Source organism: Rutidosis leptorrhynchoides, chromosome 8, assembly GCF_046630445.1.
Source record: "Rutidosis leptorrhynchoides isolate AG116_Rl617_1_P2 chromosome 8, CSIRO_AGI_Rlap_v1, whole genome shotgun sequence".
Lineage (NCBI taxonomy): Eukaryota > Viridiplantae > Streptophyta > Magnoliopsida > Asterales > Asteraceae > Rutidosis > Rutidosis leptorrhynchoides.
The window spans coordinates 261,796,564-261,822,911 of record NC_092340.1 but is presented as its reverse complement, the minus strand read 5'-3'; the positions used below and the strand labels follow the sequence as shown (position 1 = coordinate 261,822,911).

General features: G+C 32.8%; 1 protein-coding gene across 1 annotated transcript; it reads left to right on the top strand.

Annotated features, from left to right (window-relative positions):
- The first annotated feature begins 15,790 nt into the window (after positions 1-15,790).
- On the top strand, positions 15,791-16,675 carry LOC139864170 (uncharacterized). The gene is made up of 3 exons (XM_071852757.1): positions 15,791-15,902; positions 16,073-16,378; positions 16,476-16,675. Exons 1-3 carry the CDS (start codon positions 15,791-15,793, stop codon positions 16,673-16,675), a joined length of 618 nt encoding a protein of 205 aa, XP_071708858.1.
- The last annotated feature ends 9,673 nt before the right edge of the window (positions 16,676-26,348 follow it).

Genomic DNA, 26,348 nt, shown 5'->3' with positions numbered 1-26,348 from the left:
ATTATTATTATTATTATTATAATAATTGAATCTGTAGATTGTGTTATTGCCTTTGTCAAATTGTATGTTTGTTGTAATGATAATCTGTGATGATTAGTGATTTTATTTGCGATTTAGTAATTATTCCTGTAAGATAGAAGTAGATGATAGTTGGCGGATCTAGTTACGACGACTGTGTCTGGAACTACCCTTGCTACTATCGGGATTTTATTCCCTTAGATTGACTGCTATGTTCTGTGAGACTTTATAGACATGACCTTTTGAATATTGTGTCATGCTGTTGTGAATTGTTGTTATATGGCCTGTTATACTATACGTGAGACTACTTTTGGCCTAGATTGGAGGAATTGAGGTGAATAATTTATAGTATTAACCAAGACGAATGAAGTCTTATCTTTACCATTGACTGTTGGGACACATGTAGTGACCCATAGAGACTGATTAGGGTAGTGACCCCTTGATGATTCGTGAAGGTCCCGAAACCTATTGTGTAATTATGTGAAGTGTAGATTTCATGCTTGTCGATCATGACTAAACCAGTAAATGACGGACCCTATGATATTGTTGTATGACGGGACTAGTTGTGTTGGACTTAGGTGAAATATAATTCCTTTCCATGGATCAACGGGACACACGTAGTAGCCCGTAAGGATTGGGATAGAGTAGTAGTTTTCTTGTCTTCTAATAAGAGGACCCAAACCCTGTTTGTTACTGTCGTATGTATATGGTGTGCGTGTCATGTATGATGTAGACTTTTGGTTCAGATGTTTGTGATCGTAGTAAGACCTTGAGGATTCACTTTTCCTACCTTAGACTCATGTGAGTTGGTGGTGACCTTCAAGAAGTATGTTTGAAAGGAGCTTTCCATGTAGTCTTGACTGAAGATAGGAAAATTATGTTTTGTTGTTATGTGAGGATTATTACTAGCCTAGCTGTACCGTTGCAGGATTTGACTAGCTATGTAGGACTCGTAGAGTTGTCTTGAGAAGTTGTTGACTTTTGTGAATTGATGTGACTCATTAGATGTCAGTATAGGAGACGTTCGTTTAGTGACTTTCTTGGAAGTGGAGAAGACTTTAATCAGAATAGGAATTCAGTTCAAGTTGAATTGTGATGAATCTTGACTAGGTCAGAAGACGTGATTAGAACAGTGATCATATTTCTGTTAAGGTAGAATCATTGATCTGATAGTTCGATAGTGACTAATGCGAATATCTTATCTTTTGAAGATTTGAATGCATGGTCGAGGACGGATGATCATATACATAGCATTCATTGTATATGTATATTTTATTTGCTAATGGTTAAAAGCAGAAGTTACGCGAAGTATATTAAAAAGGCTTGGAATATTCGCAAAAAATAAAGATAGCGGATCAGTTTCCGCACTAATAAAAGACTGCGGGTCATTTCGCTAAGTTTCCGCGGATAGTTAAACAGTCCGCAGACCGCGGATATTTCAAATACTATAAATAGGGAGCTCGGCCTCTCATTTATAGGTTGTTGATTCTCTGCCATTTGCCCGAACCTTTGTAATTTTCTCTTGTGATCTTGCCCAAGGAACTTTTACATCGTGTCAAGGTGAATCATGCTAATTAACAATCAAGACCGGGTTGAGGTGGTTGATCACTTGATTGTTAAAGTGAAAGACGATCATCAGGGCCCAAAATAATCATCAAACATCCCATCCTCCATCTTAATCTCATTGCACTCAATCCTTAATTAAGTAACTCATTAATTATGGTTTGATCAACTGGCGCCATTCGTGGGACACGTTTTAAAATTAAACTCAGATTTTTTTGTTTTGTGCTATTAAACAATTAATTGGCTTGTTTAATTCTGGTCGTGTGTTAATTTGATGATTCAGAGGTGCATACATTCATAATTGGCGGTAATTTGCTTGTTTAATTGAAGTAATGACCAATAAGGGAATTGATCGCGGTATTCCTGTCGCCATGCAAGCAAATGCTCAAAAAAGAGGAAGAAAGCGAAAGTCAGCAAAAATGTATCAAAACTGGCAATCTGCACTGATAAGTTTTCCAAAAATGAAAAGTGACGATTTCTCTGAAATGCCGATAGTAGTATCATGCAACATCGCGCAAACTGGAATCACAATTATGAAAGTTCACGTCGATAACGGCAACAGCGTTGACATTGTTTATGAGCAATGTTTTGTTCAACTGCCAGAAAGTATTAGAGCAAATTTACAGCCAACCGCAGCCTCGCTACCTGGTTTTGCGGGAGAATCTTCATTGCTTATGGGAATATTGCCGTTGGATGTTGAGCTTTTTGATGAAAATAATGATAGTTTAGTGCGGTAAGCGCGGCTAGATTTCTATGTTATGCGGACTTCTTCTCGCTATAACATGTTGTTAGGCAGAACTGCCCTGGGAAAATTCGGAATTGTTCCATCTACCATTCATGGTATAATTAAATCCGCAACGCATAAAGGTTATGCGACGATAAGTTCAGCAAGCGTCATGCCTATTTGTGCGGCTGTTAATGTGAAAAGTGCAGTTCAAGAAACCACCGATGCCAGGACAACATGGTAGTGGTTAATCCTGCATATCCCGATCAAAAAATTAAGGTGGGATGCTGATAGTTATATAAATGAACATATATTTAGGCGCAATATCATTCCAATATGTAATATTTTTAGTTGTAATTGTTCTATTTTTAAGTTGTAATCGTTTAAATAAATAAATACGAAGACGAAGCACGAAGATTAAAGAATTGAAGAAAAAGTGCCACTAAAACTGGAAAAGGGTCCTTAAAGCCATAGTGCACTCAAAAGCGTCCTAAAAAGTGAGTTAAAAGACTTGCGCGGATTTTGGGAGTTAAGGAAAATAATTTTTTGTGCAAATTACAAATTGCGAAACGCAAAGTACAAGATATCTACGCGTACGAAAGGACGTTCGAAAATCTGGAACCTAGACATAAACCGAGCATCAACGCGTGAGTCAACGGTCCTAAAATTACGAGTCAACTATGCACAAGAATATAATATAATATATATATAATTAATATAAATTATATATTATATATATATATTTAATAAATATGTCGACAAGCTAGAAAACAAGGGAAAGTGAGCTGGTACCAGTCACCATGCGATCGCATGGGATTAACACACCCAGGCCATGCGATCGCATGGCCCCAAAAGTTGGGTCAGGTGCTATAAAAGGCAACGTTTTCAGCGAATGTAAAACACATCTTTTTCTTTTCCTTCCTCTGATCAATGTAATATATATTTATATTTATAATATTAAGTTTAAATTAAGTTTAATAATAATTGGGTTATTGTAAGAAATGTTTTAAGGTTTTGTAAGTCGGAACTCTGTACGTGTAACGCTACGCGATTAATCACCACTGTAAGCTATGTTCTTCCTTTTTAAATTAATGTCTCGTAACTAAGTTATTATTATGCTTATTTAAATCGAAGTAATCGTGATGTTAGACTAAATATTAAAGACGGGGTTATTGGATTTTGTACCATAATTTGGGTTTGGACAAAAGACCGACACTTGTGAATATTAGACTATGGACTATTAATAGATGGGAGTATTGTCTAATTGAATGACAACTCATTGGAATCTGTCGAACCTATCTTCAAATTAGTTAATCTAATAATTATTAAATTGATTACGAATGTCCTATTTAGTGACGTTTATACGACATCGTTTACAATCATTTAATTAATTATTCGGGTTGGGTAATTGATTATTCATTCTGATCAAGTGGGTAAATCAATATTCATATCTCATTAAAACAGGGGTGGATTACATACAAGGATAATTGGTGTAATTGTTAACAAAGTAATAAAGCCTTGGATTATACGCAGTCGATAACCTGGTGTAATCATTAAACAAAGTATTAAAACCTTGTTACAGTTCGAATTCCTAATTAGTTGGAATATTTGACTTCGGGAATAAGGTTAATTTGACGAGCATTTTATAATTATGACCGATGGACTATTATGGACAAAAACCAAATAGGTATCAAATAATCCAGGACAAAGGACAATTAACCCAGGGTAATAAATTAAAATCAAAACGTCAAACATCATGGTTACGGAAGTTTAAATAAGTATAATTGTTTTATTTTATATCTCATCGTGCTTTTATTTACTGTCATTTATATATTGTCATTTTAAATATTTTTATTTAAGTTCTGTCATTTATATTATCGTCATTTATCTTTACGCTTTATTTAAAATCGACAAACCGGTCATCAAACGGTAAAACCCCCCTTTTATAATAATAACACTTATATATATATATATATATATATATATATATATATATATATATATATATATATATATATATATATATATATATATATATATATATATATATATAGTTGTTAAAAATATAGTACGTAATCACTAGCTCCCTGTGGAACGAACCGGACTTACTAAAAACTACACTACTCTACGATTAGGTACACTGCCTATAAGTGTTGTAGCAAGGTTTAAGTATATCCCATCTATATAAATAAATAAAACTTGTGTAAATTGTATCGTATTTCGTAATAAAAATAATAGTATTTCGTATACACCGCTGCACACATCAAGTTTTTGGCGCCGCTGCCCGGGAGCACTAAACGCCAAAGCGAAACGCTATAAATTTTTTTTTTTAGTTTTTAAGATATTTTTGTAAGAATATATAAGTTTTAAAAAAATATAAAAACATAAAAAAAGTATATATTTCTATATTTTTTAAGTATTTAAATTAAAAAGTTTATATTTTTATTGTTAAAAGTTATAAAAACTAATAAGTAAATTATTTTTTTTAATTTATAAGTTTTATTTAAGTTATTTTATTTTTATTTTATTAAAAATCAGAAAAAAATATAAATAAAACTGTATGCGAGCCCAACTATAGCAGCCCAAATATCTGGCCTGGTATCCATTCCCATGCGACCGCATGAAATTCCTACACACAATCCATGCGATCGCATGGATTGATTTGACAGCCCAAGTACCTTAGCCGACAGAATTAGGGTTACGTTTAATTTAATTATTATTATTATTAACCCTATTTAGGTATTTGTTATTTAACTAGTTGTGGAGCCCCCGCTTCGCGCCGGGGTCTCCGTTTTGAATGCGAGTTAAAAAAAAAGTCTTTCCTTTTGTGGATCTATTTTGTAAAAAAGAATTTTTTTCGACATCTAACATTGAAGGGTTGTTCCTTTTGTGAAAGTTGCTTCTTTTAGCGTTAAAGTTAGTTGATCTATTTTGTAAAAAAAAAAATTTCGATATCTTTTGGTAGCATTGAATGGTTGTTTCTTTTAAGAAAGTTGCTTCTTTTATCGTTGGACACAAAAAAAAATGTAGCAAAGTAGTGGACTATGTGGGTCCTACTGTTTGAGCGCAGTGTAGAAGCCGGTAAAGCGTGGTGGGTGTTTTTGGTGTTAGTGATGGGATAAATAATAATTTATAATATAGGTATAAAGTAGGGGGTTCGATTTGTATTTTAATGAAAGTTAGGGGATTGGTTTGTAAAAAATGAAAAATTGAATAGTACTATTCATAACAAATAAGGCAAATTTTGTCTATTAGTTATATTGGAAATTAGTTTTTAATTTTAAGTTTTAATTTATAACTTGTAATATTAAGTTTTTATTAATATATAAATTAATACTTTTATAAAATAATAATATAAAAATATTATTTTTATAAAATTATAATTTTATCATTTTTTTAGTATTTTTATAAATTGTATATTTTAATCATTTAATTCGTAAGTTGTATTTTTTTATCGTTCATAACTAGTTTTAAACTTAGTTTTTGCCGTAGTACTTTATATTTCTAGATTTTTAGGCTTTGCCGTAAAATCCCTTAAGTGGTTTTTCTATAGACTAAGATTTAGGTGCTTTAGAATTTTGCGACGCTATTTTAAAATTTTAGTGCCTTTTAAGTTATTGCCGTTTTGGATATAGAATTCCTTTAAGCTTTAATACCTTTAGACGTAAGTTTTAATTCTTAGTTTTTAGGCTTTTAAGTTTAGACGCTGCATTTTATTATTATTATTTTTCGACTTATATTTTTCTACGCTTATTTTTCGACCTCTTATTTTTGGACGCGCTTTTCTTTTTTATTTCGACGCTCTAGTTTTTAGGACATAGATTATATATTCTTTAAATTTCGACGAAAAATTATTTTAAGCGGTTAAATTGATAGACATCCAAAATTTTCTGGTTCGTAGTAATAATTGGATTTGTTAGTGGCGAGTTGTGGGCTTCTGATTTAAAGGGTCCTGGCTACCTGCTGCATCTATTGGCTATTCGAAACGTGGGCAAAAGCAGAAAAGTCTATTAATTTAATAACTTATATAATTTTTATTTTTATAACTAATAGGATATTCAGTGAATGCGCCGAGCAAAACGTTCACCACTTTTCATACGTTTACCACCTGTAACTCGATCAAAACATCTAGCCAATATTATCGCCGTTGATTTTTCTTTAGAATCATCATCTAGTCAAACAATTACTCCAACTCAAAATTTCCGATAATTCATTTTTCGAACCCGACTTAACAATTGAGAACCCGGAGGATATTCAATGAAAATTCCAAGATCCTGAAACACTAATCATTCCTCCTGAACCACAAACCGTTAAATCAGAATCCTCTAGTAATTCGGATTCAACAATTTCAAATATGGAAATAACGGAACCTCTAAGTATGAAAGATCGAATGAGAGCTACACGCACTGGCCAAGGTCACGCCATTATTAAGCCAGATGTTAATGCGCCAGATTACGAAATCAAAGGACAAATCCTACACATGGTAACTAATCAATGCCAATATAGTGGTACGCCAAAAGAAGATCCAACCGAACATCTTCGAACCTTTAATAAGATCTGTACTCTATTCAAAATCAGAGAAGTTAAGGATGAACAGATCTATCTCATGTTGTTTCCCTGGACTTTAAAGGGAGAAGCCAAAGATTGGTTAGAATTGTTACCTGAAGGAGCGATTGATACATGGGATGTTTTAGTTGAAAATTTTATTAAAAGATTCTTTCCGGCATCTAAAGCCGTGAGACTTCAAGGAGAAATTGTTACGTTCGCGCAAAAGCCAAATGAAACATTATATGAGGCTTGGACAAGATTCGGAAAGTTGTTGAGAAGATGTCCTCAGCACGGTTTAGACACTTATCAAATAGTACAAATATTCTACCATGGTGTCGACGTTGCTACACGAAAAGACATCGACACAGCAGCTGGTGGTTCCATTATGAAGAAAACCACAACCGAAGCTCACAAAATTATTGATAACACAGCATCCCACTCACATGAGTGGCATCAAGAAAAAGATATTTTTCGTTCATCTAAAGCGGCTAGAGCCGATTCTAGCCATGACTTTGATTCCGTTTCCGCAAAAATAGATGATTTCGAGAGACGAATGGAAAAGATGACTAACGATATTCACGCAATACGAATCAGCTGTGAGCAATGCGGTGGACCACACTTAACGAAAGATTGCCACATTGATCAAAGGATGGAACAACGTGAGAATGTTTCCTACATGAACCAAAGGTAGGGAAATAATTATCAGAATAATTATCAACCGCCAAGGCCAAACTTCAATCGAAATCAAAACATTCTTTACAATCCAAATGGATCTAACAATAACTCGTACAACCAACAAGGTCTGAATAACCAACTAACTCAAAACAACACTTTCAATCAACAAAGACCTGACTTGTATAAACCACCACAACAAATCGAAGAGAAAAAGCCAAATCTGGAAGAAGTGATGGCAAGGCTAATGGAATCTCAAACACAATTTATTACATCTCAAACTCAAACAAATGAGAGGTTTGATCAGTCATTAAGAACTCAACAAGCTTCCATTTTGAATCTAGAAAAACACGTAGCTACTCTTGCTAGCATGATGAGTGAGAGGGAACAAGGAAAGCTACCGAGTAATACTGAAGTAAATCCTCGGAATGAGAATGTTAATATGGTGTCAACAAATTCTGAAAAACCAGCACTAGAAGATGGGAAGGTTTTAGATGTGAGTAACAATGAAGAAGTTACACCACCACCACCACCCGAGTATGTAAAGCCAGTGGTGGCACCATACAGACCACCCACCCCGTTTCCAAGAAAAGGAGTTGAGTATGAGCAAGTAATAGGTAATAAAGTTTGTGATACCTCTGGAAAGAAGAAGAAGAAGAATAAGAAAATGCAAGAAACAAAAACCGTATAAGTAAACCCGGTGAAGACAGTTCCACCAAAACCTCCACCCAGGGTGGGTGATCCGGGTGAATTTATTGTTCCTTGTCTACTTAGTGATTGTGTCATGTATGATGCACTAGCAGATTTAGGTGCAAGTGTGAGTGTAATGCCTCTTTCATTATATAAGAGATTAGGAGTAGGTGAATTAAGTCCAACAGAGATGAGTGTTCGACTCTTTGATCAAACCATTAGGCACCCAGTTGGAATTGCTGACAACCTACCCGTTCAAGTCGGTAATTTAACCTTTCTAGTAATATTTGTTGTCATTGACATAGAAGAGGACTCAAACATTCCTCTAATTTTAGGTCGACCATTCTTAGCATCCACCGGGGCGTTATTTGATGTAAGAGAGGGTAGAATGACACTTAGTAATGATGAAAAATCAATCACCTTTGTGAGTCGAAAGGCTAAATCTCCACTAACCAAAACCGTTGAACCAACAAAAATGATTGGTAAGAACCATATTGTTTTACCAACTCCAACGGTAGTGCTTAACAATAATAAAACGCCTAAGTGTGGGGAAGATGAAGTAAAACCTAATGATGACCTGATAATAAAGAACCCCGTTGTTGATACGAAATTAAATGACCCCGTTATTAATAGTTCAATGAAGAAACTTATTAAGCGGATTCGCGATGCTAGAACCAAGGGGAACTTTAAGTTATGTAACCGGTTAGTATCCAATCTATCGTCTAAAGAAAAGGCAAAACTAGTTGAATTTGTGGATATTACACAGGAATCCAACCAATGGCTTAAAGCAAAAGTCACAGATATGCAAGTTGAATATGGTCCAAGAGAAATTGACGATGAAGTTAATCACAATTTCGACACCACAGCTACCTAAGTGTGGGGAGATTCAGATGTTCTAAAAAGAAAATGCTTTCTAGAGTTAGTTGTTCTGTTCTCGTGTAGTTCCGAGAATGGAATCTGATTGGTCTTTTCCACTAGCAGACACTAAAGAACTAGTTTTCTCCCCCCATTCTGAATTTTTGTTTTGTAGGTTTTGTATGAAATTAATATGCATTTTTAAATTTAAGTTTTGTGTGAATTTAAAAACAAAAATTACTTTATTTCATTAAGTTTAAAAAAATGATTTCTAAAATTCGTCGTAAGTTGGCAAAAGGTTTAATCTGGCGGGGAAACCCTGACCCCGTGTGCCTTTGGCACCTATACCGCCCACCCAGTAAGGGCTAAGTATACCGTGTAAGACACCTCCCCCCAGTATCCAGCGAGAACTTGCAGGCCGAATATCGCCCCCGGAGGGATTCGAACCTGCACCCCATATTTGGCAAAGGGTATATTCTCGTGGGTTCAGGGTTCACAGGTGACTGGTACCACCAAAAGGTTTAATTCGTCGTAAGTTAAAGACTAGGTCATGGAACTGAAATTGCTTTACCCGAGGGCGGGGCGAAAATTTTTATTATCATTATTTTAATATTATTGATCTAAAGTATACCAAAAAAATTAAAAAACCCAAAAATCTTTGCTTTTAAAACAATCGCTTTAAAAACGACAAATTTTAAATTTTGTCGAGGGACGGACTAGGTAAACATACCGAAACTACCTAAAGTAAAAGGAAACAAAATTTTAAAAAATTATTCATTTAAATTGTTTTAATAAATAAAGATTTTATAAAAAAATAATAATAATAATAAAAATATTATGTATGTTTGTAGTTTATCTTATGTACAAAACAGGGTACAACAGCGCACTTTCAAAGACTAACATTAAGTTCAGCAAAAGCTACTAATTTTGATGATAAGACGCAAAACATATGTGAAATTACAATAAAAGGAATGAACGATGAGGCGCGCCATCTATCATTCGACGAGCTTAGTAATTACAAACTGGGTATTTTTAATCACTTTTCTACACTAATCACCCTCATGAATTTATAATTATAGTCCGATTTCATGCAAATGAGGGCATTGCATGATCTCAAGTGTGGGGAAGGGTTATAAATTCTCTCGGGTTTACACTTAGTTTAATTGCCAAATTTTGTGAAAATTTGAAAAACATTTCAACTAAATGAATTCAAAATCATGTTTATACATATTTATGAACGATAAAACTAGGTGTTAATACCGAAATTATTGTTACCTCGGAGAGAACATAAATGGAGAAACAACCCAAAATGTTTGAATTCATTTAAAATGGAATAGAAGAGAATAAAAAGGCAAAGAAAAGAATAAAAGCTAAGTGTGGGAATAATTCATGAAGTTCTTTAAGACATATATCACATATTTTTGTACAAGATAATTGCAGGTACTTTTGTTTTGGACAATACTAATTAGTTTTACCCGAATTACTGTAATATATTTAAAAGAAAGATGGATCTACACGATGAATCAATTCCATCATTAAAAGGAAGTAAAGTCTTCCGAAAAAGACACACGCTTCTTGATTTAGGTCAGGAAGTTGTCGTCCAGACCAGCTGTAGGTTGACGAAAAATCTAGAAAAGTCATCTCGAAAATCAGCAGGAAATCCACGGACCTCAGCATCAAACAGGGTCGCCAAGTAGTCAGACTTATCCTAACCATGAGAGGATCTGTCTCGTAAAATGGGGAGGGCGCCGTGCAAATTAGCTTGATAAGACTAATGAATCAGACCCCCAGAAAGGATAATCTCCTTAAAGATCAAAAATCAGCTTTTAAGACTGATATTACTCAATCCTTGAGATTGACCTTAAAGATTGAGAATTCAAACTCACGGAATTCAATAATATCTAAACTCGAGCTTGAACGAGAAAATATTTGATAAAATTAAAACCGATTTGTTTTCTAAAAACCTATTTTCAATGCGTTCATTACCATTGAACGTAAAATCCTAAGAATTCACCAGAATACATTAGGTCACCTGAACCAAATCGGGTGTCAACCGTAAGAACGGTGGCTGCATAGCATGGTCAAAGACAGGACCTTGTGCCAGACCGAAAAATTATAGGGTGATCTTTACTATTTCTCCTACAAAGGATAGTAATTGCATCCGACACGTTATTGACCATAATTATCTGCATGTTACGGGACATTGCCTTAACAGTTGCTTGTTCATCGCTTTCCTTTACAACCGGACGGTAGTTTACCGATAGGTAATATACGGAGCAAGTAAACTGGACGTGTGCTTTCCTAATACAAGGTTAGCAAGTGGGAGACACAAAACCGCAAGTTTTGAGCTAAAATTTTAAAATATGAAACCCACAAAACCCACAAAAACATTTTGCAAACACCGATGAAGGGTTATTCCGGAACACTTATCTAGGGTAAAAGCTAGAATGAATTTTCAAAAGATCAAATGTTTTCATAAAGATCCAATTTCCTTAAAGGATCTAAATTTTCATAGTTATATGGGACTGTAAACCACATTGTTACTATCAATGTGTATACCGCTGTATCAAAATTACTGATGTATAAGTGTGAGAATAAAAAAAGTGATTCGAGTGAAGTGTGATTTTATTTCAAGTTCTGTATTGCTTGAGGACAAGCAATGCTCAAGTGTGGGGATATTTGATAGTGCTATAAATGAACATATATTTAGGCGCAATATCGTTCCAATATGTAATATTTTTAGTTGTAATTGTTCTATTTTTAAGTTGTAATCGTTTAAATAAATAAATGCGAAGACGAAGCACGAAGATTAAAGAATTGAAGAAAAAGTGCCACTAAAACTAGAAAAGGGTCCTTAAAGCCATAGTGAACTCAAAAGCGTCCTAAAAAGTGAGTTAAAAGATTTGCGCGGATTTTGGGAGTTAAGGAAAATAATTTTTTGTGCAAATTACAAATTGCGAAACGCAAAGTATAAGATATCTACGCGTACGAAAGGACGTTCAAAAATCCAGAACTGAGACATAAACCGAGCATCAACGCGCGAGTCAACGGTCCTAAAATTACGAGTCAACTATGCACAAGAATATAATATAATAAATATATAATTAATATAAATTATATAAATTATATATATTTTTAATAAATATGTCGACAAGCTAGAAAACAAGGGAAAGTGAGCTGGTACCAGTCACCATGCGATCGCATGGGATTAACACACCCAGGCCATGCGATCGCATGGCCCCAAAAGTTGGGTCAGGTGCTATAAAAGGCAAGTTTTCAGCGAATGTAAAACGCATCGTTTTCTTTTCATTCCTCTGATCAATGTAATATATATTTATATTTATAATATTAAGTTTAAATTAAGTTTAATAATAATTGGGTTATTGTAAGAAATGTTTTAAGGTTTTGTAAGTCGGAACTCTGTCCGTGTAACGCTACGCGATTAATCACCACTGTAAGCTATGTTCTTCCTTTTTAAATTAATGTCTCATAACTAAGTTATTATTATGCTTATTTAAATTGAAGTAATCGTGATGTTAGACTAAATATTAAAGACGGGGTTATTGGATTTTGTACCATAATTTGGGTTTGGACAAAAGACCGACACTTGTGAACAATGGACTATGGACTATTAATATATGGGGGGTATTGTCTAATTGAATGAGAACTCATTGGAATCTGTCGAACCTATCTTCAAATTAGTTAATCTAATAATTATTAAATTGATTACGAATGTCCTATTTAGTGACGTTTATACAACATCTTTTACAATCATTTAATTAATTATTTGGGATGGGTAATTGATTATTCATTCTGATCAAGTGGGTAAATTAATATTCATATCTCATTAAAACAGAGGTGGATTACATACAAGGATAATTGGTGTAATTGTTAACAAAGTAATAAAACCATGGATTACACGCAGTCGATAACCTGGTGTAATCATTAAACAAAGTATTAAAACCTTGTTACAGTTCGAATCCCTAATTAGTTGGAATATTTAACTTCGGGAATAAGGTTAATTTGACGAGCATTTTATAATTATGACTGATGGACTATTATGGACAAAAACCAAATATGTATCAAATAATCCAGGACAAATGACAATTAACCCAGGGTAATAAATTAAAATCAAAACGTCAAACATCATGGTTACGGAAGTTTAAATAAGCATAATTGTTTTATTTTATATCTCATCGTACTTTTATTTACTGTCAGTTATTTATTGTCATTTTAAATATTGTTATTTAAATTCTGTCATTTATATTATCGTCATTTATCTTTACTCTTTATTTAAAATCGACAAACCGGTCATTAAACGGTAAAACCCCCCTTTTATAATAATAACACTTATATGTGTGTGTGTATATATATATATATATATATATATATATATATATATATATATATATATATATATATAGTTGTTAAAAATATAGTACGTAATCACTAGCTCCCTGTGGAATGAACCAGACTTACTAAAAACTACACTACTCTACGATTAGGTACACTGCCTGTAAATGTTATAGCAAGGTTTAAGTATATCCCATCTATATAAATAAATAAAACTTATGTAAATTGTATCGTATTTCGTAATAAAAATAATAGTATTTCGTATACACCGCTGCACACATCAGATGCAATGTTAGTGCGGATACCAAGAAACAGATTGTGCAGTTACTTGTGCAATACATGGATGTTTTTGCTTGGTGCGAAAACGATATGACTGGTGTTCCACGTCATATCGCGGAACACAGACTTAATGTAAACCCTGCTTTAAAACTTGTAGTACAGAAGCGTAGAGGCATGGCTCCAGATTGCGCTAAATGGCTATGCAAAGAAGTAACGAAATTGGTGGCAGCTGGAATCTTACGCGAAGTCCAGTATCGATCATGCATTGCAAATCCAGTTTTGGTGAAAAAGCGCGATGGCTCGTGGCGAATGTGGATTGATTTCAAGGATTTAAATAAAGCGTGCCCTAAGGATAATTATCCACTTCCAGAAATTGATTTGAAAGTGGAATCATTGCATGCTTTTCCATATAAATGTCGTGGCTTATATGGATGCGAGAGGATATCATCAAATCCCAATGGCTAGGGAAGACGCAGATAAAACCGCTTTCCATACAGGCAAAGGCGTATTTTCTTATATAATGATGCCTTTTGGTTTAATCAATGCGGGTGCGACATATCAGCGCTTAATTCACACTGCGTTTGAAAGCCAATTTGGGCGTAATCTCGTGGCTTATATGGATGATTTGGTAATTAAAAGCACAACACAAGAGCGTATTATTGCTAATATGCGAGAAACGTTTGATACATTGCTCAAAATAAACATGAAGCTTAATCCGCTAAAGTGTAGTTTTCGTGAAACTGAAGGGAAGTTTTTGGGATATCTTGTTACTGAGCAAGGTATTCAAGCTAATAGAAAATTGCGGCTATTGAAAATATGACTGCGCCTAAGACGGTCATAGAAGTGCAAAGTTTGACGGGAAAATTAACCGCATTAACGCGTTTTTTGTCAAAAGCCGCTGAAAGACAATTACCATTTTTCAAAACTTTAAAAGGTAGCTTAAAATAAAAAAATTTTGTTTGGACAAGTGAGGCTGAAACCGCGTTTCAGGAAATGAAGAAGTTGTTGAAAACTTTGCCTACGTTAACAGCGCCAATTGATGGCGAAACTCTTTACCTTTATATATCGGTAGCAAATGAAGCTTTTGGCTCAGTTTTAGTTGCGAAAAGGGATAAAATACAAAAACCTGTGTATTTTGTCAGTAAATCTCTTACAGGAAGCGAAATAAACTATGCGCCCATTGAAAAATTTGTATATGCGCTCATATTAACATCACGAAGGTTAAGAAGGTATTTTCAAGGGCATCCAGTTCATGTGTTAACTAACATGCCGGTCAAGCAAGTCTTAACAAAACCAGAGATATCTGGTAGGCTCGCGTTGTGGGTAGTAGAGTTAGGTGCTTATCAAATTTCTTACCTTCCGCACAATGATGTAAAGGGCCAAGTTTTGGCGGATTATCTCGCTGAAATGACTGGGGAGTTGGAGGAGATTAATGAGAGAACAGAATTAAAGCCAATGATTGGCTAAACATGGGATTTCTTTACTGATGGAGCCTCATGTGCAGAAGGCGCTGGTGCGGGTTTAGTGTTAGCAAGCCCAAGTAGTGAGGAGCATATATACGCATTACGTTTCAATTTTGATGTAACAAATAATGAAACGGAATATGAAGCGTTGCTTGCTGGTTTAAATATTACGCATAAAATGCATATCACCAAGTTGCGAGCATTTACAGATTCGCAGTTAGTGGCAAATCAGTTTAATGGCTCTTTCGAAGCACATGATTCCTCAATGTAAAAATATTTGCAGTTGTTGAAAGAATTAGCTGTGCGGTTTGAGCATTTTGAACTTGCACAAGTGCCAAGGAGTCAAAATAAGAAGGCGGATGCTTTGAGTAAGTTGGCCGCTTTAACGTTTTCGCACTTTCAAAAACAAGTTTGGGTCGAGGAGTTGCCAAGAAAATCAATAGATAACGATTGGTGGCTTCCGTTGTAGAAGAACAGCCAAATTGGATGGAACCAATTTTGCAATATATCCGCAATGATGTTTTTCCAAGTGATAAGCACGAAGCTCGTTTAGTCAGAGAGCGAGCACCAATGTACATCATTCAAAATTGACATTTTATATCGTAAGTCATATTGCGGTCCAATGATGCGGTGTGTTGGCCCAATTGAAGCAGAAATGATAATTGATGAAGTGCATAACAGTTCTTGCGCATTGCATTCAGGCTATAAAACTATTGCGGCGAAAATTATGCGAATGGGTTATTTTTAGCCATCCTTATCCCACGATGTTACAAAGATTGTTAAGCGTTGCAAAAGTTGTCAAAGGCATACTCCGCAGAATCGGATGCCAAAGCACGATATGATCCATGTTAATTCGCCATGGCCATTTCACAAGTGGGCTATTGACATTGTAGGACCATTTTCGCAGGTCCCGACAATGTCAAATTCCTAATTGTGGCAATTGACTATTTTACAAAATGGATTGAAGATAAGGCGATTCGCACTATCACTGGAGTGCAAGTGCGTAATTTTGTATGGGAGTATATTGTTTGCAGATTTGGTATTCCGCGCGAATTGGTTAGCGATAATGGTGCCCAAATAGCGAAAGATCCTTTTAATACATGGTGCATTGAATTAAATATAGTCCAAAAGTTTACATCAGTGGCACATCCACAGGCTAATGGCTTATGTGAAGTAACCAACCGCGACGTTATGCGAAAAGCGAACTGGTTGGGTGGATGAATTGCCCAATGTGTTGTGGGCACATCGCACTACTTCCAAGAAAAGCACCTGGGAAACACACTTTAGTTTAGTATATGGCTGTGAGGCAGTAATACCCGCTGAAATTCTTGTGCCAATGCATAGAGTCACTAACTTTGATGAAGAAGCAAACGATGATGCATTGGGCGAAAATTTGAATTTCATAGAAGAGCGAAGGTTAATGGCTGCTATTAGAGAGGCAAATAATAAACAACAAATCGCCAAGTATTACAACAAAAGAGTACGTGCTTTGTCCTTTGATGTAGGCTAATGGGTACTGCGGAACAATGATGCAAGTAGAGCAGAAAAACTTGGTAAGTTAAGACCTAATGAAATGCCCCGTCCCAATCCATCTGGACGAAGTCATCAACATTTGATCCCAGAGCGATGATCGACTCCAAGTAATGTCCTTAAATTGAGCAAAATGCACAGCGGGAGATTTCTTTCATACCTGAGAATAAATATTCTTTAAAGTGTCAACCAAAAGGTTGGTGAGTTCATAGGTTTATTATAAAATAATAAAATTCATCATTTTGATAGACCACAAAATTTAAATCCTGCATGGTACAAATGGGCCCGAATCCTATACCCACCTGTAATGTACATGCGATATCTTTTAAATGCAGTACACCTTTCTCGTGTAAGAAATCATCTTTCATAAATCTTAGTAACCGTACACATATCTCGTGCACAAAAATAACATACACATAACCTGTGTATAAAATCATTCTCTCGATACAAAACATTCATATCAATTGGTGGCAATTATCATGTCTACATAATTCAAAGGTGGCAATTATCATGTCCACATAATTCAACGGTGGCAATTATCATGTCCACATAATTCAATAATAATTCGCAGAACTTCTATCTGCATAATAATTCATTCGAGGAATGTTTTGCTTGTATCTATCTCGTCAAACATTTATAAAAGCATTTCATGTATTCGCAGTTCAAAATATATTTCAAAAGCATTTAATAAAGCAGTTATAAAAACAGCGCATGTATTCTCAGTCCCAAAAATGTAAAGAGTAAAAGGGAATCAAATGAAACTCACCATACTGTATTTTGTAGTAAAAATACATATGACAACTTTGAACAAAATGTAGGGTTGGCCTTGGATTCACGAACCTATATCATTTGTATATTTATTAATATACATGGTTGTGATCGAACAAATATATATATATATATATATATATATATATATATATATATATATATATATATATATATATATATATATATATATATATATATATATATATATATATATTAGTTATATCTTTTTTTTTATATTATATATGTTTCATATATTTACTTTGTATTTAAAAATATTAAATTTTGTTATGTTAGATGTATTAAATATATTTATATACAAATATCATTTGTTTGTTAATGTAGTATTTTAAGATAATATTTCAAGTGATAATAATAATAATGATAGTACTAATATTAATAAATATGATAATAGTATTAATAATTCTATAAAGATGATATAAATGATAGTTTTTATAATAAATCTCATAATACTGATAATATTAGTAGTTTTTAATAGAATGAATAACTTAATAATAATAATAATAATCATGAAAATATTAATTTTTTTGTAATAATACGTAGTTCTTAATAATAATAATTATAAAAATATCTATTTTGTTAATATTGATAATAAATTTAATTATAACCATACTAATAATCATATTATCAATAATAATGATAATGATTTTATTACTAATACTTTTGTTGCTAATAACAATAATAATACTAACAATTTATAAAATGACACTACTAAATATATCTAAAATGATAAGCTGTATTATGTTTATAATAATGATAATAATAATAATAATAATAATAATAATAATAATAATGATATTACTAATAATAATAATAATGATAATAATATTAATTATATTAATGGTATTAATAATAATAGTTATCTTAAACATTATAACACTAACCAATAATAATAATAATGGTAACAACAATAACAAATATAATTAATAATAACAAATATAACTTAACTACCTCAAAAGCTTTTCCAAAAAAAACAAATTGCCCCAGACAGGGATCGAACCCATGATCTCTCGTTTCGTGCTCATACCCTTAATCCATCCATCTGTCTGTTCGTTTTTGATTAACTCGAATTCTTTATCTATTTAACCCCAACATTTTCTGTTTCATATTCTTAACATAAATCTATATCATCACCTTTTACCAATTAACATCGTCATCAATTTCTAATCATAATACCATTATCACTAACCATCATCCTAATTGTAAACATCATCTTTAAACCCGTTACTTCATAACGATCACCATCATCTTCATATCTTTCATCAAGATTAAAATCATAAGATCATAATCATAATCATTTTCATTAAATCGTCATCTTTACTCGCATCAATAATAACTCAACATCGTCCAGCTTAACATCATCATCAATATTCACTTATTATTCTCATCGTGGCATCCCACCATCATCATCATACTCGTATCCTTCTATCACCTTTACAGCTTGTTCAGTGATTTAAATAGGGACGTAATATGGCAGTAGCTCAACAGAAATCATAATCTGGCTCTTGGGCTCAATAAAAAAAATAGAGAAACAGCCCAATTATTAAATCAGAAACTGGTGGCCCAACAGTGAACAAGTTTTCGGCCCAAGAAGAAGATAAACCCCAACAGAAAAATACGTGAACTTATTGATCTGGTCACAAGGGTTTGAATGACACATACACAAAATAATACGACTGCAATCATCATGATTCCATCATGATCACTTCATCATCCACTATCCCTTATTAAATGATAGTTGTCGAGAACAAGGAGCTGTATCAAAAGGTTTATCACGTGAAAAAAAGAAATAAGTGGGGTTTTTCAATTGTTATACTTGTCGACCATGGATTCCCTCTTGTTCCACTATCGAAGATAGCACTATAAATATATATCATGTGGGGGTTTATTAATCGAAATAGAAAAAAAAAATTATTAATCAACTTATCCTTGTCATCTTTCATCATTATATCATTAAAGTATCATTATTAGTTACCGGTTTTCATGGAGGTTCTTTGCTCAAGAATAGAAGAGAGAAAAGGAAGAGAGGAACGTGAGAAAGAGTTGAAGGTGGTTAACGGGTTTAGATGGTTGTTGTGGTACTCGAACAGAAGAATCTTAAATAGGGGCTGCAGCAACAATAGCTTAAGAGTGGTTCGAGCTTGGTGATGATATTCAAGGGTTGTGGTGGAAGGTTAGTTTTTAAATGGTTGTTTGTTGGTCTCGATCAAACAGTTAACCGTATAATGGTAATGGTTTGGCCGATTCCATAAGCAAGATAGAAGTTGCAGCAGTTTGATAAATGATAACATTTTCAAAGTGGTTTCATGATAAATGATAACGTTTTCAAAGTGGTTCCATGATTGTAAGGTGGTGAACATGGTGGTGTCTAGGGTTGTTTTATTTTTTGGTTTATCGGGTTGAAGAAATTAGTAAATGTGAGTTTAGATGATACGATGGTGATGATATAAAACAAATGACAAGAGTTTCGAAAGTGGCGGTTTATGTTGACCAAAGGAAATGATAGAAATGGAAACGGTTTCATGTGTTGATAGTGGGTTTTGGCCGAGAGGATGAAGCAATCGATGATACAAAGGTAGTGAAGTGAAGTGGTGTGTTTGGTGATACCCGATGTAGGTTTTTATTTAGGTGTAAGTAATATATGTATATCTATCTTAATATCTCTGGTTTATGTTTAATTCATCATATGAAAGAAAATGATTTTGATTGTAATTGATATTGATAATGGTAATAATAATTTAAATGATGTTGTTCAAAACACATATAACTTCTATTGTTTTATGGTAATTGCTGGTCGACAGAGAAATATTCCCAAGGACAGATAGATGAATAAAAAAATAAAAGTGGGTTACAAGGTATGACAGATCTTTGGACGTTTTCTTTGGATTGGAGCATGATTGGTACTTATTTGAAGATTTGCAAATCAATTTACAATAGATGAGAACGATGTGAAACAGATTACCTACTGTGTGTGTTTGTATATGCTCGTATATATATATATATATATATATATATATATATATATATATATATATATATATATATATATATATATATATATATATATATATATTATATTATCTATGTCTGATTATATATATAATTCAGTATTTTACATATGTGTATGTCTTTATATATATCTGTGATTATATACAATTTACATCTAGTTAATATTACTAACTATTAATGTACTAATAATAATAATATTATTACCATTTATATTAATAAGAATCCTAATATTAATAATAATAAATGATAATAATAAAATAATAATAATAATATTACTAATACAAATATTAATATTAATATAAAAAAATATAATGAAAGTAATGATATTAATATTAATATATCAATTTACTCAAGCTTGTAACTTAATATAATACTATATACTACTACTACAGGTGATAATTTAGATATACAAGTTATACATATACTAATTTCATATCTATATATTTTATATCAGATATTGTAATATTACTATTACAGATATTAATATTAATATTAATAATAATGAAGTTTATTATATAACAATTATGTTTAAACTTGTAATTAAATTCAATATATTACTATTATATGTTGTTATTTATCTCATATGGATAATATATTCTATGATAATACATCCTGAATATTTATTATATTACAATATATGTGTATGTATTCCTGTTAATAGTAACTTAATTATTTTATGTATTACTTTGAATATTCAATTCAGTTCAAATGATTGAATTGTATTTTATTATCTTAAGTTATTACATATACTATTATTTATATTTACATATTTACATATATATACATATTTTATTTATAACAATTGTTCGTGAATCGTCGAGAATAGTTGTAGGGTAAATGAATATATGAATGTAGTTCCAAAATTTTCAAGACTCGATAATACTTACTTTGCTTATCGTATCAAAATCAGATAAAGATTAGGTTTAAATTTAGTCGGAAATTTTTGGGTCGTCACAGTACCTACCCGTTAAAGAAATTTCGTCCCGAAATTTGAGTAAGGTCGTCATGGTTAACCATAAAAATACTTTCATGATGAATATGAGCTGAAAATTAGAGTTCTATCATCGTTGAGTAATATAGATAAAACAATTCATTTATGTGAAGAGTACAAGTGAAGCTATCACAAAATAATGGAATGAGGAAAATAAGTTTCGTCATAACTTTTGGCGTAGTTTGATTTGAATTCCGGAATTCAAGGGATTCAAAAGAAAATCTTTGAAATCTATGAGATCCGATTCTTAGAGATTTAAGGAAATTAGGATCTCTTCAATTAAATGTGATCATCTATCTCGATTGCTTTGTCTGGTGTTTCCACTATAAATGTACTTCTTCCGTTCCATTATTTTCATCATTCCTATACTTTCGTTCTTACTTCTTACTTCTAAAAGATTGTGAAAATGCTTCACCCAGTTCTAATCCTTGATATTTTCCTAATTAACATTTCTGTCATCCTTCTTTTTAATCTTCCACCAGAAGAATCTGTTTACTTCAACTATTACCTTGGGGTGATACTATTCTTAATTATGTCGTATCTTTATATTGCTATTCGTGTTAATATCCACGGTTTGTAACCTCCATGTTGTTATTGTGCTTTATATTTTCTCTTATATTTCGAAGCTCCATGCCCTTGTTTTCTCTTCCCGACCTCTAGTAAAGCGAGTAATGGTTCATAGTTCATAAGTATGGAGTTTCGAATGATTATAGTATTCTAAGCAGAAATGAATGTATTAGCACGATTTGTTTTGTCAAATTACTAGAATCACTGAGGATAGAACTATCAAGAATATATTTTTCTTGATATGATCAGAGATTAATTAGAATGAAAGAGTTATGTCACATGGCACATGATGATGGTATGATCTACTGTGAATCATCACGTCCCATAAGAAACTCAGCATGACTTACTGCAATATAATCACGTTGGCCAAGCGTCATTATATTATACTAACCCATGCTTCAATTCCCAACACTTCTCCACAATTCATTCATAATTTATACTTAGATTTTACAGAAGTTTTCAATATAATGGAATACAGAAAACACGAAGAGATAGATAATTTCGGACAAGGATATTTATTAAAATATCCTCAGAAATATTGAAGATATTTATGATGATATTTTGGAATTTCTAAGTTCAAAGGTTGATGAAGAAAGATTTTCCGCAAGTTTTTAACATGAATAAGGAGCAAGATATTCGTTGAAGACTTCATTGGATCCAGCGTTACCTGGATTCTTTGAATATAGGATTTGTTCCTTGTATTTGTCCTTGGTTTCCTTCATGGTTAGCTCAATCCGTTTTTTAGTACCAAATTTTCTATCGAGCGTTCCCAACACTCCATTCTTTATCATCAAACCCTTGGCCATTCAGGCCATCTATAAATTTACTGTTTCGTCTGCATTTAATGTAGCCATATCTGAATCGTCGGTTATCAATCCGATGTGTTTTTAGGAGAATTGTGGTTTTAGATGATTAAACGCTGATGGTAGTATGATGGAATATAAAAGGTTCTCTGGTAACAATAAATGAGCACGCATATATATCAAGGTTATAATAAGGTTGTTTTGAATGAAAAGTCGAAGTTGTCTTGCTGGAGCTGTGATAAAATTGGCTATTTTGAAAAAGAACTACAAGGTTATTTTGGGTAATAATAACACTAAAGGAATTAGCACAGCTATGTGTTAAACTTTTACTCAGCTTCCGAGAGTTTTTCAGGTGCATAACTATATGCATCAATCTTTTCTTCCATAGATGAAGTGCGGTTAGTTCATCCTCTTGATTGAGATGTTTTCAAGAATCATGAAAGGTTTGAACGCAGATTGTAATCATCAAGATACAAATGAGGTTTAAGATGAAATCAAGTGGCAAACTTGAAGAATTGTTTAGTTTCATATGTTATAATCAATATTTTAATTCATTTTAATTGTCCAATGTAAGCAGTCCACAGTTGATAGTTCACAGTTAACAGTCCAATAATTCATATATAGCTTAATATATAATATTCGAATTAATTAATACTTGTCGTGACCCGTGCACATGCCTCAGACTCGATCACAACTCAAACTATATATATTATTGTAGAATCAACCTCCACCCTGTATAGCTAACTTCAGTATTACTGCATATAGAGTGTCTATGGTTATTCCAAATAATATATATAGTTGCGTCGATATGATATGTCAAAACCTTGTATACGTGTCCCGATATTTAAAGTGCGTAAAATAAATAACAGAAATTAAATGACGATAAATAAAATTACGAGAATTAAAAACTCCGATAAATAAATTGCGGTAAATAAAAGGTAATACGGAATTAACAGTTAGCTAGCAACAGTTAGCGTGGATTCTTAACAAAATTTCTCATAGTTAATTTGTTTGTTTCTAACAAATTTTATTTTGTCCAATATTTTCTTCATTTTGCCACTTGTTGAATTCTGATAAGTCAAAATCAAATTATGAAATTAAATGAAAATGGTCACTCTGTGGTAAATGGATTCGTATAGCTGTGGGTGTAAGTAGGATAGTAAATGACCGTTGAATCAGATTCGAAGGATGTACAGTGTAACATGTTAATATGAAAGCTAAATATTTCCTCGGGTATTACCTACCCGTTAAAATTTTTTCTCCATTAACAGTTTGTACGAAAGAATTTTTAATTACAATCTTTATGAAAACGTATATACATATATATTTTCTTCAGATGTAATCATGGATTCAATGAGTTATTATGATATTAATCTCATATGATTTTCGGTTTGAGCTAGAATAAGTAAACTTTAAAACTATTAGGAACCACATATTCTTCGCAGAATATTTCTTCTTCACAGAATATTTATTCAATGAAGTTATGGATCAATACTTCATCTTTCATTGTTGTTGGTACTCCTTAGTATCTATGGTGCGTATGATATTGATGTTCGTGGGACAGATTGTGAGATTTGAAGCGTGTGTTGTTGATGGTACTGGTATTGATGTTGGTGGTACTGTTGATGTTGTTGAAGCTGGTACGTTTTGCACCATATTTTTCAAGACTACAATTCGGGCGCGTAGTTCGTTGACTTATTACTCCGGGATGATTGTCGGTAAAAACGGGTGAATGAATAAGGTTTAGAAACTGAGTTATGATATAGTCATGGCGAGATATTCGGGAAATGAGGGTGGAAATGGTGTTTCGAACAGGTTCGCCGGTAAGTGCTTCAGGTTCATCGCCAAGAGGTAAATTCGGTTAGTGAAAAAGATCGCCTTCTTCGCATCTCCATTGATTAAGTCGACTACGAACCCATCAGATGAATTGGAGATGGATGATTGGTTGATTCATTCTGGTGACACTTCTTTCGGAGCTTAGGTAAAACTCCATATCGGAATAGCTGTCGGAATCCGAGAAATTCGAACTGGTTGAGGGATTCATCTCGTACGATCAGATGAAGGACTTTCGATAAGAAATAGATTATAGGATGTAGATCAGTACTCTGCAATACATAATTTACATATGCGTATATAATACTAAAATCCCATAAGTTACGGAGAAATCTACGGAAGCTGTCAGGCAAAAGTAACAATAGCAGATACGCTAAGATATGAATTTATCTATACACAGTCTATGCAATAGAGGCAGTAAGACATGTCTAGACTTTAAGGATGATAAGCAAATAATTTTTTTTTTCGACACTAAATGATAAGCAAAACTTTTGACATGCAGACACGGTCGAAGTCCAGACTCACTAATGCATCTAAACAACTACTAGGTAGACACACTAATGCAATACCTGATTCGCTAAGACTATCGCTCTGATACCAACTGAAATGCCTCGTCCCAATCCATCTGGACGAAGTCATCAACATTTGATCCCAGAGCGATGATCGACTCCAAGTAATGTCCTTAAATTGAGCAAAATGCACAGCGGGAGATTTCTTTCATACCTGAGAATAAACATTCTTTAAATTGTCAACCAAAAGGTTGGTGAGTTCATAGGTTTATTATAAAATAATAAAATTCATCATTTTGATAGACCACAAAATTTAAATCCTGCATGGTACAAATGGGCCCGAATTCTATACCCACCTGTAATGTACATGCGATATCTTTTAAATGCAGTACACCTTTCTCGTGTAAGAAATCATCTTTCATAAATCTTAGTAACCGTACACATATCTCGTGCACAAAAATAACATACACATAACCTGTGTATAAAATCATTCTCTCGATACATAACATTCATATCAATTGGTGGCAATTATCATGTCCACATAATTCAATGGTGGCAATTATCATGTCCACATAATTCAACGGTGGCAATTATCATGTCCACATAATTCAATAATAATTCGCAGAACTTCTATCTGCATAATAATTCATTCGAGGAATGTTTTACTTGTGTCTATCTCGTCAAACATTTATAAAAGCATTTCATGTATTGGCAGTTCAAAATATATTTCAAAAGCATTTAATAAAGCAGTTATAAAAATAGCGCATGTATTCTCAGTCCCAAAAATGTAAAGAGTAAAAGGGAATCAAATGAAACTCACCATACTGTATTTTGTAGTAAAAATACATATGACAACATTGAACAAAATGTAGGGTTGGCCTTGGATTCACGAACCTATATCATTTGTATATTTATTAATATACATGGTTGTGATCGAACAAATATATATATATATATATATATATATATATATATATATATATATATATATATATATATATATATATATATATATATATATATATATATATATATATATTAGTTATATCTTTTTTTTTATATATGTTTCATATATTTACTTTGTATTTAAAAATATTAAATTTTGTTATGTTAGATGTATTAAATATATTTATATACAAATATCATTTGTTT